The sequence below is a fragment of the Fringilla coelebs genome (assembly GCF_963513975.1).
Source record: "Fringilla coelebs genome assembly, chromosome: 5".
NCBI classification, from domain to species: domain Eukaryota; kingdom Metazoa; phylum Chordata; class Aves; order Passeriformes; family Fringillidae; genus Fringilla; species Fringilla coelebs.
Window position 1 is genome coordinate 39,069,398 of NC_140033.1, and position 16,826 is coordinate 39,086,223.

The 16,826-nt window shown below is 36.2% G+C and overlaps 1 protein-coding gene across 1 annotated transcript in view; it reads left to right on the forward strand.

Annotated features, from left to right (window-relative positions):
• The window catches only part of PTPRQ (protein tyrosine phosphatase receptor type Q), a gene marked incomplete at both ends in the record, with an annotated part of 124,576 nt that overhangs the window by 83,109 nt on the left and 24,641 nt on the right, over positions 1-16,826 (forward strand). The window contains 9 exons of the mRNA XM_084205495.1: positions 424-545; positions 4,162-4,348; positions 6,553-6,797; positions 7,411-7,477; positions 8,062-8,220; positions 9,431-9,653; positions 10,094-10,167; positions 15,600-15,699; positions 16,546-16,674. Coding sequence (XP_084061621.1) covers positions 424-545; positions 4,162-4,348; positions 6,553-6,797; positions 7,411-7,477; positions 8,062-8,220; positions 9,431-9,653; positions 10,094-10,167; positions 15,600-15,699; positions 16,546-16,674 — 1,306 coding nt within the window. The remainder of the gene's footprint in view (positions 1-423; positions 546-4,161; positions 4,349-6,552; positions 6,798-7,410; positions 7,478-8,061; positions 8,221-9,430; positions 9,654-10,093; positions 10,168-15,599; positions 15,700-16,545; positions 16,675-16,826) is intronic.

Here is a 16,826-nt window from a genome sequence, read left to right on the forward strand (position 1 = left end):
TAGCATGCAGAATTTGATGTCTTTTCACAATTTCTTGTTCTTGGAATGATTCATTTGACATAAGCAAATATATTATACTTGTCTATTTGTCAAAATATTTGCATATATTATACTTGTGTCATATGAAATACTTATAAAGAACTTGTAATTAAATAACCCTATAATCTAAATTAAAAATGAAGTCATAGGCAGTCCATACTCTAGAAAAATTGTAGTGGTTATAATGACAGATGTATTTCTAAATCACATGGTGTGACTTACATATGAAAAAAAGAGAAAAATTATAGTTATTTAAGCAGTGTGTAATCTTAATTGTGAGATAAAATTTTATTTTCAAACCTCTACTGGCCATTAAAATTATACTGGGTTATTTTTTGTGCACTTCGTTGGCCATGATTCACATACACTTTCTTTTTTCTACAGCTCCAGATGGTCCTCCAGAAAATGTGACTGTTTTAGCTACATCTCCTCACAGTATTAATGTCAGCTGGAGTGAACCTGCCATCATTACAGGACCAACGAGCTACCTCATAGATGTTACCTCAGTAAGGCAGCCCTGTTTTACTCAGTGGTTATACAGATGGTTGGGGATATCAATACCACAGCAACAAAAGTTGCAGGACAGACATAAGTGGGCTGAAAACCATATAATTGTGTCTATTTTCACAGAAATTCCACATAAGAATTAATTGTACATTTATTAATGGGAGCTAAATTAATTGGTTCATATTAAAAATAAGGAGAAAAAAGTGTGTCTATAAATGTATAGGAGAACAGTAGTTGAGCTTTGTGGAAGTGGACCTCTTTTTAACCATAACTGCTTTCTCTTCTTCAAAGGAAGGAAAGGTTCATCCCAGTGATTTTACAAACCAAAGTGGAGAGCCTAGCAAAAGGAAATGACTTGTACAAAGCTACACGGCACCAGAGGGCAAACTTTAAAGTCAAGCTAGATCTCCCACTTTGCACTTGGTGCTCTGTCCATCAGATTAGCTCTATTTTGGTAGCACAGTAATAACACTTCTTTCTCCTTGATCTTTATAACCAAAAAAAAGTTGACATAAGAGAAGAACTCTGGTGGCTTTTCTCTTTTCATCCTCTACTGCACTTACAAAACTCCTTAAACCCACCATTAATAAATCTCATTTCCTGCCCTGTGGCAAGATAGGCATCTTTCTAAGTTCAAGCCCATGAGAAGTAGGATATAGGTTCCATGTTCTGCCAGGAATTATACAGACAGGGCTGTAAGTGAAAAGAAGAAGTAGCTTACCAGATGTTACCTAGGAAAAGTTGCTGTTTGCATTTTCAAAAATTTTGAATCATTCTGTTAGACAGTAGGAAAAAAAATAAAGTCTACTTCAAACTATTTAAGGTCTTTAAACAGAAAGTTAAGTTTTCTGAGAAGAGAGTAAAACTATGTGTGTATATTCAATTCTTCTGAATCTGTCATAGGAATTACAGATCTGCTACTATATTAATGCTGAGATATTTCTGCAATCAAAATGTATAAGGAGATCAGTAAAAAATACCAAATATTTTTAAGATACTCAGAAAAGCTACGAGAGAGAGCGATGTGTAGTCCTGTAATTTTCTCTTCCTCTAAGTTCCTTGTACAACATGCAGTGAGAAATCAGCTCAGTTCTGAACAGGCTTACTGCAGCAATAGAATGTCAGGATGAAAGTTGTATGACAAGGGGAGGACTTACAGGGGTGATTGCTTGGCCCAGTGGGTTGGTCACTAAAAACTACACAGAAAATTTTATTTCCACTCTAATAAAGGTAGAGAAGACTTCTTCCTCCTAAAAAATTCCCATCATTTTTTATTAAACAGCATTTTAGTGCATCAGCAGGAAAACATTTCATGGTTTTTATGAAACTTAAAAATTCAACATTCAGAGCTTGAATTTTTTGGATTTAATATTTTAACAATTTGCATTGAAACAATTTCCTTTCTGTCTGATAATTCCGAAGTTATCAATGTTATGAGCTCAATCTACATTCTAAAAATATTATAAATACCTTATCAATGTAAGTTAAAATAAAATTTCTGAAGAAAGATGATCTATGGAATGTTCCATGTGAACTTGCCAGCATTTGAGAGGAACTTAAAAAACTGTTTTAAATCTTCAGTTTGGAGGATCAGTTTTTACAAAGAGAATTTTTTGGGATTTTTCAAAGTATATTTCAGATAAGCAGTTTTATGTTTATGGATTTCCTGTATTTAGATGTTTTCTGTCTAATGACTTGCACTACAGTAGCCAGTTCTGGAAATTTTAGTAGACAAACCTCTTCCTTCTTAAAGACCAGTAAAGCTGTCCCAATCTTTCTCAGTGAAATTTTTAGTATATATTTTATTGTTCCATTGGGAAAGTTTTATGAAGACTCCAAATTCCACAAACTTCCAGTATGTGTAACTTTACTCATTCTTATTCTCAGCCGAGTATCTTTAAATATTTATAAAAATAGCATCATAGAACAGAATAATTCAGATTTCTCCTCTGTTATATACTAAAAGTTAATATTTAATATCCATGACTGAATGTATTAGGATTCTGCTTAAATTACTAGGATGTGTCTTGCAGCTTTAAGGATCAGAAAAGCTAAAAACTACTCCATTATTTTTCCTCCTAGTCATGTTTCAGTTTGTCATACTATAATTATGAATAAGTACTTCTGAATAAAACATTTCTGGAAATAGGTAAGGAAAATGGAACTTAAACATTAAACTTCATGGAGATAGAAATTCAGTCAATGATGTAGTGCTGTGATTGTACTTTAGCTGTTGGATAAATATTTATATGCCAGATTCTTGATAGTCAGAAAGAAGAAAATGTTTCAGCTCTTGATGGCCATCCCAGGAAATGAATGTCTGTGTAATTCATCAGAAAGTTTAGTTCAGGTTAACTCTCAGTGGGGATATATGCCTATCTGTCAAATAAATGGTATGCTTGAGCTGGTCTAATGTTTTATCAGCTGCATTTAATACAGATTTTGTTCAGTGGGAAAACTACTGTACAGCTACCTGATTCTCTTTTCAAATTACACACTCAAGAAACAATAATAAAAACATTATTAACTGAAGCAGTGGGAATATACATAAATACAATTTTGTAATTGATACTTGATGAAACACTAGAAAAGCACCCATTTTTTACTTTTTCTTGTTTTTGAAGATACCATTAGAAGTGATTAATTGGATATAAAGTCCAATACATGAGATTTTTCTACAGAACTACAGGATATTTGAGATGTAAAGATGAGAGGTATCCACAATGTAATTCAACCTGTAGCCTGCTTTAATGCAGAAACAAGTGTACCTAAAGTATTCCTCAAAAATTATTCAGTGTCTTTTTCACATAATATCCAGTGCTGAAAATTGCTCAGCAACCCTCAATATATTATTTTAGCTTATAACTAAAGTAATAGTCATGGTTTTAGTTACATTTTTAGGTATATCAATGCAGATTGTAGTTTTTAATTCTAGTTGGTTTTAGTGTAAGTAAAATTTTTATTTGTATTTTTGTGAACCCTATAAACCCTATAAAATTTTCAATTTACTAACATCCTTTTTATATTTTAAAGTTATTACTTGGTCTCCTATAGTCCACCCATTTTTAGAATGAACTTTAAATCTTTTTAGGTTTTCTGCTGGGAGAATTAATCCTTCCTAACTCTCTCATAAAAAAGAGCTTCTATTAATATATCCAAAGAAGAATTGCACTTTCTGCTGTTGTATCAACATTATATATTGCTGTCCAACTTTCTAATTGTATTCCAAACAATCTTCTGATATATAGATGCTCATCTTCTGGATCTTCCTCTAGTTTGATGCCTGTTTCAGGTCACTAAAATTGCCCTGACCTAGTGCCTCCAAATTGGTTCATGTTTGCTTGGTGTGAGACAGCACCAGCCAAAGAGCTCATTCCCTTAACCACAAACCACATGGAGTGCCAGCAAGGCAGCACATGGGTTAGATGGGAGTGTAGTCCCCAGCACAGCTTTGTACACTTGGTGTCCAGAGACTCCTGGTGAACCCTTGTATATAACTAGTTAGGGAGGTGGAAGAATAAAAGTTAATCAAGATATTCAAATAATAATTTCCTGCTTTTGCTGGTTCAAGCCTTGTAATAACTTTTTTTATTTTATTTTACTGTTTTTTTACAGGTGGATAATGACAACTATAAAGCTCAGTTTTTGAAGACAAATGAGGAGGATAAATTCTTAGAAATTTCTGATTTGAAAGCATTTACGAGGTATTCTGTAGTGATCATTGCCTTTACAGGGGATGTTAATGCTGCACTCCTAGAAGGCAAGCCTAGTTCCCCTGTAATTGTCTCCACTTTTGAAGCAGGTTTGTAACTTTTTTCTACTTTATACAGATCGAAATTCACAGTTTTTCTTTAATTCTTTAAATAGATGAGTACTTTAAACACAAGGTAGGCTTTTAATACAGGTTTGTCCTCCCAATATTTTTTCTTTAATATTTAAAAAGGTGTCAGACAACAAAAAAAGGATGATTATAAATACTAAGATTTACCTTCAGTTACGCTGGGATCCTATCTTGCTCCATGTAAAATTAGGCTGTGTGGAACACAGCCAACTAGATTACCTCTATGGCCAATGAAGAGAGAGGTTCTATCTATACATCAGCATGTATATATGAGATCCTGTCTTAGGCAGGGGTGACTCCTTTGTGGAGGTACCTGTTAAGACACTACTGAAAACCTCATACAACATCCTTGGTTTTGGTGCAAAATTTAAACATAAAAAATTAGGGGAAGTGAATCCTACCATTTCTAAGTGGTATCTGTGCAGACCTGAGGACATTATCTGTGTATTCTCTGTGGAAGGAAGTTGCTAGTGAGGGCCTATAAGAAACTGCTTGAGTTATGTGTTCCACAGATTCTAAACAATCTGGAGAATGAGCTAGATATTAAGGTGACAAAAGTAGATTATGCTGTCAAGTTAGTCAGAGAAATAAAACTGAGAGATGAGGTGTTAAAGAAAAGTAGGCAACATTTGCATTTGCTTAGAAAACTATAAATAGTACAAAAATATAAATATGTACGTGGGGAAAATTTAGTCCTAACTCTACATACATAGGTCATGGTTATGTTCTGTCTACTCTCTTTGCTGGTTTTGAATTGTTTTCCATTGTTTAAACCACCAAACAAGCAAAACACTAAAAATATTTTTCTCAAGATTTATTGAAGTTCCGTTTCATTCTAACTAATTATCATCTGTGTATAAAGAATAATTACCATATCTCTAGTGGGTCTGCTGCAGAACAACTTTTTAGTTGCATACTCAGGTTAATGTCAGATTTAAATGTACTACACAGTGACTTTATGTATCATTTATCTTTCCTTTGATGTATGAAAATCCAAGGTCCCTATTGATATGATACAATATGTATATGTATATATATATATATATATAGATAGATACCTCCAATGTTTTAAATAAGATAAATTCTAGGGATTTCATTACCTATTTCTATGCCTGGAAGATTATATGCTTTTTTGCTGTGGAAAAAGATGTGGCTATGTGGTGGCTGGGTCTATTCTAAAACAGACAGCATCCTGTGGTGCCCTTTCTGGTAGCTCTTTGCCTTATATAAATATGTGATACATTAGGACGTGCAGTAACTTTAGAGAGGAACAAGGGGTTTTTTCCATCTCATTTCATCTGGTTTGTACAGCTTAGCATACAGCTTAGTTAGGATGAGTTGACACAGACTTATTCCAGAGAAGCCTCAGTAACATTTGGTGGCTGCTATAAAAATCCTGGGAAATAGGACAACTGCACCTAAATCCTTGGCCGAGGGAATGTGTTTACCTTCCGCCGCTTGATTTCACTATTTAGAGGTCATGCCACATGCTTGTCTGCCCAGGTAGAGCAATAAATATTTAGCTGTCTGGAAAGAATGTTACAGCTTTTTCCTTCAGATAGGGACCTAGGGAAAATGATTTATACCTTTGCTGCCTTAAGAATAAGCTACTGGAATAAGCATTTGACAGGACACTACCTCCAGGAAAAATGCACGTTGTGCTTGTGTCTGGGCATCAGTTAGTGGGAAATTTTTCCTAAAGATTTAGCTGTGATAAGCAGAGACTCTTAGGAGCACAGTGGCTTGTTTATATGCTGGGAGGCAGCTTGCTGCTAACAGAGGAATACTCTGCTGTTTTCAGAAAGGAATACTCACTGACTTTTGCTTCTTGCTTGTCAACTTGTGCAAAGATTTGTCAACCCCGGATGTGTTTCAAGGTATAATGATGCTTTCAGGTTTTTTAAATAGATAATCAGAAAAAAAAATTCTGAGTAGCAACTACATTCAGTGCCATCATTAAGAAAAGAATTTCAGTAGATATTTGACTTTTTATTGTGTTTATGAATATTTTCATATGCAATAAGTATTTGAGAATTTTAATACAACCCAAAAATATCAATGAAATAATACTGATATACAAAAAATGTAATTTTAATTTTTCAGGTTTTACTCTAATAATAATAGTAGTAAACTGATTAAGTGGGTCATTGAAATATTTATTTCAGTGCCTGAAGACCCACCTAACAACATAACTTTTCAGAAGATACCAGATGAAGTAACAAAATTCCAAGTTACATTTGTGCCACCATCTGAACCAAATGGAAATATTCAAGTGTATCAAGCTATGGTTTACAATGAAGATGACCCTGCTGCCATCCAGATCCACAACCTTAGTGTCATTGAAAAAAAAGATCAGTCAGTCACTGCCATGATAGAAGGACTAAAAGGAGGACATACCTATAATGTCAGCGTAAGAACTGATACATTTTGGGGAGATGGGGGGGAAGTATTTCTTTGTCTTTCATATAAGTGTGAGATTAGTTTGAAACTTTGTCTGATTAGGACATTTTTACACCAAGAATGTTAGCTGGAGTGCAAAGAGAGGCATGTCTGAGGAACAAGGGGAGCCATGAACAGGATAGAGTGAGTGGGAGCAGGATGCATCACTAGGCTGGATGACCAGTTCATCTAGCAAGGCACTTTGTGACACATAGTCACAAGCACAAGACTGAATTTCTCTCTTAATTCCAGTACTGTCATTGCTTACTGGACATGAAAGGTCCAGTTCTGCGAGGGGAGCTTGCTAGAAGTATGTGCATGAAGTACTTTCGAACAGTCAGAGACTGGGACATGGGAGGAGGAAAGACCATTCTCTAAGTGAACTTGCTTAGTCCTTTTTTAAGAGCTTCATAAGCAATGAAGTGTTACCACACTTAGGATTTCAAAGCAATATAAAGTAAGTTCTAACCTAGTCTGAAGGACAAAAGGAGTGTTTCAGCATTTATTGTTGCTGCAGATATATCCAGAATTGGCCAATATGAAGCTATTACATACTCATTGAAACAAATGTTTGTTTTTTTAAGGTGTATGCAATTAATGGTGCTGGTGCAGGGCCAAAAATTCAATTGAAAATAACCATGGATATCAAAGGTATGTCCCATAAAGTATGCTGTATCTGAAATCTCTATAAATTCTGAAGAAATTGCTGTGCCACCTGTGATTACACAGCTGTGTACCTTGAGCTATTATTTAGGGGCTGCATAATGTAGGAACAGGAATGTAAAATTGATCCCCTTGAATTGTAGTGTTCAGTTTTGCTGATCATTTGCTATTTGTATCAGAATCATACTGTCAAGCACATGCAGACTCACTGAAATAATCATATCAAGTTCAATATTTTAGTCACCATCAGCAAACAGTTTAGAATATGCCATAGGAATAGCTAAGTATGTAGTATCACAGCTGTCAAAATAAACAAAGTCATTGATTGATATTAATTGAAAAACTAAAGCTCACTCCTTTTTATTGTTTGTTCTTTTAATTGAGCATTATATACGTAGGCATTTATCAGAATATAGTTTTTAGAGGCTTAAGACAGTAAATTGAACATTAAGTTGTTTCTGAAAATATGCTGGAGATTTTTTTTGCGTAACTCAGCTGTGTGCCTGACCAATGTATCTCCAGTGAAAATATTGTAAAACAGAACTCTGTGGTATGTCTTTTCTTAAAAACAGAACCACCAAGGCCCAAAAAGAAACCAGCACCAGTTTATGATACCAATGGAGCATTACTTGTCACAGCTACAACAATTACAATCAGAATGCCAATATGCTATTACAGTGATGATCATGGCCCTATCAAGAAGATACAAGTTCTTGTTGTGGAAGCTGGAGGTAGAATTTAATAAATTCCCTTGAAAACTGTTTTCGGGTTCAGGCTGTCTTTTTAATTTGGTTCTTGGATTTCAGTAATTTCAACAAAGTCACTTCTGCTGAGGCAACAGCACTAAGGGCATACAATACCTGTGGGCTGGGCACTGGATTCTGGGAATGCTTTCCAGACAAGTGTCTTCCAAGGTGTTTGAAGCCACCAATATTATTCAGTCCCTAATTTTATCACTATAGTTCTTTATTTCCTTGAAAACCACCCCAACATTTCCCATTTGTGAGTATAAATAAATATGAGACTTTTGGGGTTTGATGAGGTTATTCTTCTGTTCTGTTAGTGTTGCCTGTAAAATAATGCAGCCATGTGCAGTAGATATTTCCATTTCATTACGGGGGCAGAGAGTTATATAAATCCCCTCTGCACACTGTGGGTAAGAATGTTTATTCCCTTGTATGGGCTGATGAAGATTTACTTGTGTGAACACTGCTGTGAAACCTTTTGAGTAACTGCTTACCAATGTGAGTGGGAGTTTTATGATAGGACATCTCATGGTCAGGCTTACTTTACCTAAGAAGGACAGACTCCAGGTATTTAAATATTATTTTAAATATTTTACTTATTTTACTTGGTTTTTACTTATTTTACTTGGTTTCAAAGTATGCACATTAAAGTATGCACATTAAGTGAACGCACCTTAAGTGTCTCACCTTCTTCTCAATTTTGAATTTTAGCACTAATCCTAATGACATTTAGTTCATAACTATTGCAGTGAAGATTCTCTTGAACTGAAGGATAAACAAATACCATGCTAAGCAACACTGTGAAGATTTTTCTCATGAGCTGCTGGGTACTATCCACGTATGGAAATCTAGTAATTTAATAATGAAATAATCCTTTGCTAGCTAGCTGGCCATGCTCAGTTTCAAAGTCAAGTGTCTTGCACAAGTAATATCCTCTGCAGGCAGAACTGCTGTGTGAAATTGCCCCTCAGATTTTCTAGATGTGATTTAGTTGTCTTACTCAGAGTTGACAAAACATGGATAGTGTGGATAGTAAGGAAATTTGGGTTTAAATGGAAATTCGGTTATAGGCTTATTTGTGTAAATTGCACCAATTGCATGCTAAACTCTTAAAAAATAATTTCCTATGTAACTTCTTTAATTGTAGCCTGGTTAGAATGTAAATTGTATCTATTATTTATTTTCTTGGCAATAGCTCAGCATGATGGGAATGTTACCAAGTGGTATGATGCCTACTTTAACAGACCAAAGCCATATTTTACAAATGAAGGCTTTCCAAACCCACCATGCATAGAAGGAAAAGAAGATCTGAGTGGGAAAGAAGAGATATATGTCATAGGTGCTGATACTACATGTCTGATACCAGGCAGTCAAGACAAAATATGTAATGGCCCACTGAAACCAAGAAGGCAGTACCTGTAAGTACATTTGTCTTCATGTTTGTTCAAGAGAAAGATTTAAGTACAATATAGATTTATGCAAACACTCGAAATATATAATTAAATTAGAAAAGGAGGAAAACTGATCATCATATATATCTAATTTTAATTTTTTGCCTGAGAGTAGATATGGGAGACAATATTTTTACAAAATTTTCAAGCAAAAAAAGATGCTTATTGAGTTCTAAAATTAAATAAGTCCAAATTTAACATAAGTAATTCACACTGGGGTTTTTTATACATTTAAGATTTTGACACAGTTCTTGCTGTCTGTCATAATGTCATTCTTGCAGGTGAATAATGATTTAAAATTATGTTATACTAAGCTTAAATATATTCTTTTCATTTGTAAGTGGAACCATATTTAACAAAATGCACATCAACTTTATTTCATTACTTCTCCTGGTTTTCTTTCACAGATTTAAGTTCAGAGCAACTAACATTAAAGGGCAGTTTACAGATTCTGACTATTCTGACCCTGTCAAAACATTGGGTAAGAAGACTGTAATTTACTAAAGTATTTCTCTACTTCTAAAGTCTACACAATTCCATGTTTCTTTTTAATACAGTGGTTTCCATGAAGTCAATAATCTCTATTTTTGTTGGATGTAGTTTAACTAGAATGGCTGGAGAAATATATCCATTGCCTTGTATGTCCTTTTGAGGTAGTCAAGGGCTTCTATGTCAGCCTGGACTGTTAAATGAAGAGGCAGTCCTGACAAAGTTTGTTTGCAGAGATTCAATTATACCAATACAGATGTTGCCAGGACAGTTCATCTTGTTTGGCAAACTGCTGGCAAAAATTCTGTTTGCGCTGTTTCCTTCTGTGTTGGATGTAGAACAAGTATTGGATGCATGACAAATTGGCTGGGTGGCCTGGCCCAAAGAATGGTGGTTAAATGGAGTTCACCCAGCTGGCAGCTGGTCCCTGCTGGAATTCCCCAGGGCTCAGTATTTGGCCAGTCCTGTTTAATGTCCGTGTTGATGATCTGGCTGAGGGGATCTAGGACACCCTCAGTCAGTTTGCAGGTAACACCAAGTTTGGCAGGAGTGCTGATCTGCTGGAGGGCAGGAAGGCTCTGCAGAAGGGTCTGGACAGGATGGATCAGTAGGCCAAGGCCAGCTGGATGAGGTTCAATAAGGCCAAGGACTGGGTCCTCACTTGGGTCCCAACAACCCCATGCAGTGCTACAGCTGGGGACAGAGTGGCTGGAAACTGCCCAAGGGATAAAGCAGCTGGGAATGCTGGTGACAGTGCCTGAACATGAGCCAGCATGTGCCCAGGTGGCCGAGAAGGCCAATGGCATCCTGGCCTGGATCAGCACCAGTGTGGCCAGCAGGAGCTGGGCAGGGATTGTGTCCCTGTACTTGGCACTGGTGAGGCCACACCTTGAGTCCTGTGTGTGGTTCTGAGCCCATCACTGCAAGAAAGGCATTGAGGTGCTGGAGAATGCCCAGAGAAGGGCAACAAGGCTGGGGAGGGGTCTGGAGCACAAGTCCTGTGAGGAGTGGCTGAGGGAGCTGGGGTTGTTTAGTATGGAGAAAGGGAAGCTCAGGAGAGACCTTATCACTCTCTACCTGAAAGAAGGTTGTGACAAGATAGGTGTCAGTCTCTTCTCCCAGGTAACAATCAATAGGCCAAGAGGAAATGTGGTGACAGGGGAGGTTTAGATCAGATATAAGGGAAAATTTCTTCACAGAAATAGTGCTAGATTTAAACAGGCTGCCCAGGAAAGTGGTAGTCACCATTCCTGGAGGTATTTAAAAGATATGTAGATGTGGCACTTAGGGACAGGATTTGTGGTGGCCTTGGCAGTGCTGGGATAGCAGTAGGACTTGATGATCTTTTCAAATCTAAATGATTATATTATTATATTCCAATGAGTTTAATGGCAGGGCATTTGAGGGCATGACCCTTTAGCCGCTTCATCCTTTAGATAGACAAAGCTCCATATAAATTTATAAATTAATATTGTCTAATAGAATCCTTGTGGTTCTAAAGTCACTAGTGAATAGGCCAGCAGTTATTTGGTCAGAAATCAAACATAATACCTTCTTGGCCAAGTTGATATACCCCCAAAACTGGGAATGACATCTCTTGTGGCAGATTGCAATAAGATCTGTAAATTCTTTTAATATATTTGTAAGTCAAAAACTTACTTAGCTCAACCTTAGCCCTGACTTTCTGAAAATGGATATCAAGACAACTGGATGAGTACCCAGAAGAATTTTAGTGGGCACATATTTTTCATTTGACATTCATCTTCTGTGATATGAGCTCCCTTATTCATCTAACCCATTTTAGGAATTTGTTACATGATCTGATACTGAAGACCCTGAAATGCTAATTCATTACCTTTATATTCTGAAAGGATTTGGCACTATTTCTCCAGCCCAGAATGCTTTGGAAAGTGCAACATAAAAGTTGTCTTTATATGTTCTGAGTTGAAATTTTTAAGCAAATGAAGCAAATATTTTTCCCAGTAAGGGCAAGAGAGTGTGTCCAATCATGAAAAACAAATTTACTGGAAATGAGCCCAACTGCATCCACTCCTCTGGGCATTTTTCTCCTTTCTAACAGAAAAATCTGCAATACTTAGTGGCAGGCAGATAGTGAAATTCATGGCCTTATGTATTGTTACTGAAAACTTGTGACGTTTTCTACCTTGTGCACAATAAATAAGGAAGATCTGTTTGTATGCTGAATAAAATGTAATAGGGAAAAAACCAAAACAGGGATTAAATCCCCAAATAGGAGGAGACATGGGTCTCCTCATACCCATCCAATGCCTTCTGTGCTAAACTTTAACATCAAGCACTGCTTTTTAAGACCAGACTACAGCATACTTTTGACTGGTCTTAGCTTCTAAATTTCAGAGCTTCTAAATTTCAGAGTAATTCCATCTTACGTGGAAGAGATAATCAAAAGCTCTTGGCAAGCTTTCTTACAAGTGCTGGGAAATAAACACCAAGTTGATGTATCACAAGTGATGCAGGTACTGCAGCTGAATGGTCCTGAAGACAGAGCACTCTTGAGACATGTGGTGTGAGGAACCTTGCACAAGAGTTTCCTTGGAGAACATGTTTCGTTATTGGAACTTCCAGCTTGCTCTAGAAATAAAACTCAGAAAACATGCCAAAAAGTCAGCTTTTATAAATCTTTGAGAGCCAATGACTTCTACTGCACTCAAAACATCAGCCGCTCTCTGGGAGAAATTTATGCTGCCTGAAATCCAAATTGCATTTTGATTTTAAAACAGTTAGCTTCTTTAGTAATAATCTCTGAAATCTGTAGGTTTCCAACATTACACTTTTCATTTTATTAGCTGAAACATTAATTTGAATTCTGGCAGACATATTCATAACAGTTCAAAAAATCCTACATTACTCTGGTTTCTAAATCTACTGATATAAAAGAGCTTTGATCTGGAAAAATCAGCAAGTTAACCTTTTGGTGCAATTTAATAATATGTGTTTGAAGCAGAAAAAAATATGGAAAATCATGGGAAATAATTTTGTGAGACGTGTCAGATGCTCTTGTAGATAATAGGAAATTTGTTGGGGAGGAACACTGAAGTAGAAGTCCTGGAAATATACAGCTGCAATAATGTTTTTTAATTATAGTAAAGGATACATTTTAATAGGGCACCCACCCACCCAATCACATGTGGTGTACCACAACCTTCCTCTTGACCTGGAGAGGTGGAGGTTCTTCCTCACAATCCGTGACTCTCATTGCAAAGTTCTTGTCCATGCTACAATGAAAAGTCAGCATTTTTCCATGAGATAATTAAGGTACAGTGATAAATACTGTTAAAACTTGTAATACATTAAGTATTGTAACCTTTTTGTTACCTTTTTGTAAACTGATGTTTTTGTAAATCACTGTGGGGAAACTGGTAGTTCTGTGTATACTTACAGAACACTTTTCCATGTTAAATATAAAGCTGATAAGACAGGAAATAATCAAAATGGGATTTCCTGACACTGTCTTTTGCATAGAAACTGACCTTATGGTATTTTATTATTGCAATTTTTTATCCACACGTATTGAGTGCAGCACTTCAGAATTATATATCATGATATTCTCTATTTTGTCTCTTCTTCCATGCCCATGATTATCTCTAAAGACATGCCTACAGAAATACGTTTAGTCCTCCCCTGTTGCAAAGAAGCATGAGAAAATGTGGGGGTTTAATTCTTGGTTGGCATTCTACCCGCATTGTTTTTTCTGATAACATCTGCATTTTTTTGATTGCTAATTATACATTTTAACATAGACTTTAATGTTCAGTGCAAAATAGATAGAACTTTTTTAGAGGTTTCTTTGGATATTCTTGTCTTCTTTCACATTGCTGATACTTTTGCCCTATCACCCTGAAAAGTGAGTGTCAGGAACTTTTTCATTCCTTTTCTCATTGAAAAATTTTTGTATGTACTTGCTTTTCTATTCTATTATCTTAAACTAATATTAAATTTTTTCTTACCTTGTAATGTCCAATGTTGCATCTAAAATTTCACTAATGCAGTGGAAGGATTGTTTTAGGTCTTTTTCAAACTGTACTGAATTCTGTTGTCTGTCACTTCATACAGGCCTGATATTGTTTATTCATGTTCATGTCAGTCTACAACAATCTCACACTTTCTTCTGATAAATTTCTACCTAGCCTATTGTTTCCTATGCTGTATTATTGTAGCTGATTATTCCTGCCTACGTGTCGAACCATGCACTTTTGTTCTTACAAAAGTTTATCCCACTGTTTGAAGGTGACTTCAGATAAATCAGGATGGTTTTGAATTTTAATCACATTCTGTTGTGTACATCGGTCCAGATCATCTGCAATATACTCTCAAATCCAAAAATCACAAAGCCAAGACTATGGTGTTTCCCACTGTGTGCTTGGGAGGATGTCATTCCTTGTCTGGGAAATAGTTTCATATGACAGGAACCAGTACATATTCTCCTTTTTTTTGAGGCTAAACAGGAGCCAAGTTTTTCTACAGTGGACCAGCAAGTGGGGGGGAATGTCAAGAAAAGAGAAAAATACCAGCAGTAGGATTCTCTTGCTTTTCTTATTTTCACTGTTGCCTAAGAGAAAAAGAGGGTGAGTTTCATTTTAGGTACAGGAATACAGGAAGGGTGAGAAATTAAATGAGTCCCAGAAATTTAGCATTATAGAAGTTCAGAAAGAGGCCTAGAAACTACTAATCTAAGTAGTTTATCAATTTCTGAATGAGCTATCATTCTCACCTGGAAGGACGGATTAAAATACTAACACCTTTGCTTTTCTATCATAGAGGCCTTTATGATTACTTTTGACCAACTACTGGTGGTTATTCCTAACAATATCACCAATTCCCATATAAACCAGGAGCATGGGTTAATGGTCAGTGAGGCAGATGAATCCAGAAAGTTCAGATCTCATCACTAGTTCAGTTCTTTCAGCACCCTTAAAATACCTCTAAAAATAGTATGTTCTACTTTGTGTCTGTGAGTGGCAGCTGCAAGTCTCATTGCTTTAGAGTTGTGTCTCCCTTTTCCACTTGAGGAGCTGGAGCAGTCCTGCACAGAGACTGAAGCAGGAGCTGAACTCAGGCTGGTGTTCAGACTGATGTTACTGCAGTATAGACTGACCTTAACCTGTTCAGCAGATAAAACTGAAAAACACCAGCTGATACCTGCACATACAGCTGTATTAAAGTAATGTGTTGGGTGGATCAGCAATGCTTAGGAACCCTTAGATAAACTGGTTCTGGTTTGGTTATACTTTTCTTTCTGAAATAGCTCTTCGACAAACATAAAATGGGTGCAGTTATACAGAGACTGAAATGGTCTATCTTTCATTATTCCCTAATTTCATATTGTCATAAATTTAAAGATTCCAAAGAATCTATGATATATTAGCTTTCAACTTTTTGTTGCAGGTGAAGGACCGACAGGAAGATCTGTAGAAGTTGTCCTTGCTGTTACTTTGTGTATACTTTCAGTTGTTCTTTTGGTGGCTGCAGTATATGCTTTTGCAAGGTGAGATTTATATATCCTTGCCATAGCTGGTCTGAAAACACTCACAAATGGTTTAAAGAAGAGTTGAAACAGTCCTATAAGTGCAACTTATCTGTAATTACAAAATGTCTTGATTTTTGGTTGGGTGGGGTTTTTTAGTTGGTTTTTTTGTTTGTTTGTTTTTGGGTTTGTTTTTTTTAATGTAGAACTTTAGGGAGAGACTCACAAAGAATTTAGTCTAGTGAGGGTAACCTCCGTAGATGAAGGGAAGGTTACCTTCACAAGATGAAGAAAATCTAACTTCTCCAGAGGGTAAATCAGAGGGGTAGCCTTTCTTAACCTTTCAGAGCCACTTCTCTATTGACAGATCAGAGTGTCAGCTGGTTGCAGTTATTGTGATGGCTAATACTATCTACAGCTGGATATGAAGTAAATACTCTCAATTATATTTTCTGCCTTCCTAATAAATTTAGCAGTTAAAGACACGGAGTTCTCACGTGGGGAACACAAATTGAGTTTTAATTCAAATAATGAACAAAATATCCATGTAAAGAAACAGGCTGTGTACTGCACACATTATGCTGGTTTTCTCATTCATCAGTTCTCTTCTTGCTCAGCTGCCTTTTTCAGGCATTACCAAAGAATTTTTGTAGGAAAACTGAAAGAATACAGTATGTAGATTCTTTCTTCTGAATTTTAGACAACATAAATTTGACTAAATTACACTGTTATGAGGGAGACAACAATAAAAGCCAAGGAAGGATTCTTGGCAACCATTTTTCAGTTTCAGCCTGTCAAACCAAAGCATTGACATTTGTGTCCTTAAATATTTTGCATGTGTATTTTTCACTATTATTTTCCATTTAGAATTCGGCAAAAGCAAAAAGAGGGAGGCACATACTCCCCACGAGATGCTGAAATTATTGACACGAAATTCAAACTGGATCAGCTGATCACAGTGGCAGACCTGGAGCTGAAGGATGAGAGATTTACACGGTAAGCATACTCCTTAGGCAAAACAGTAGCCCAAAGGGTCTGTAGCCATGACCCGTTTCTGACCTTTGCTTGTTTGGAAGTGTTTGTGCTGTTCTTATTTACACAGGTCACTGAGATCCTTTTTCAAAGAATGACCTCCATCCTCAAGACAC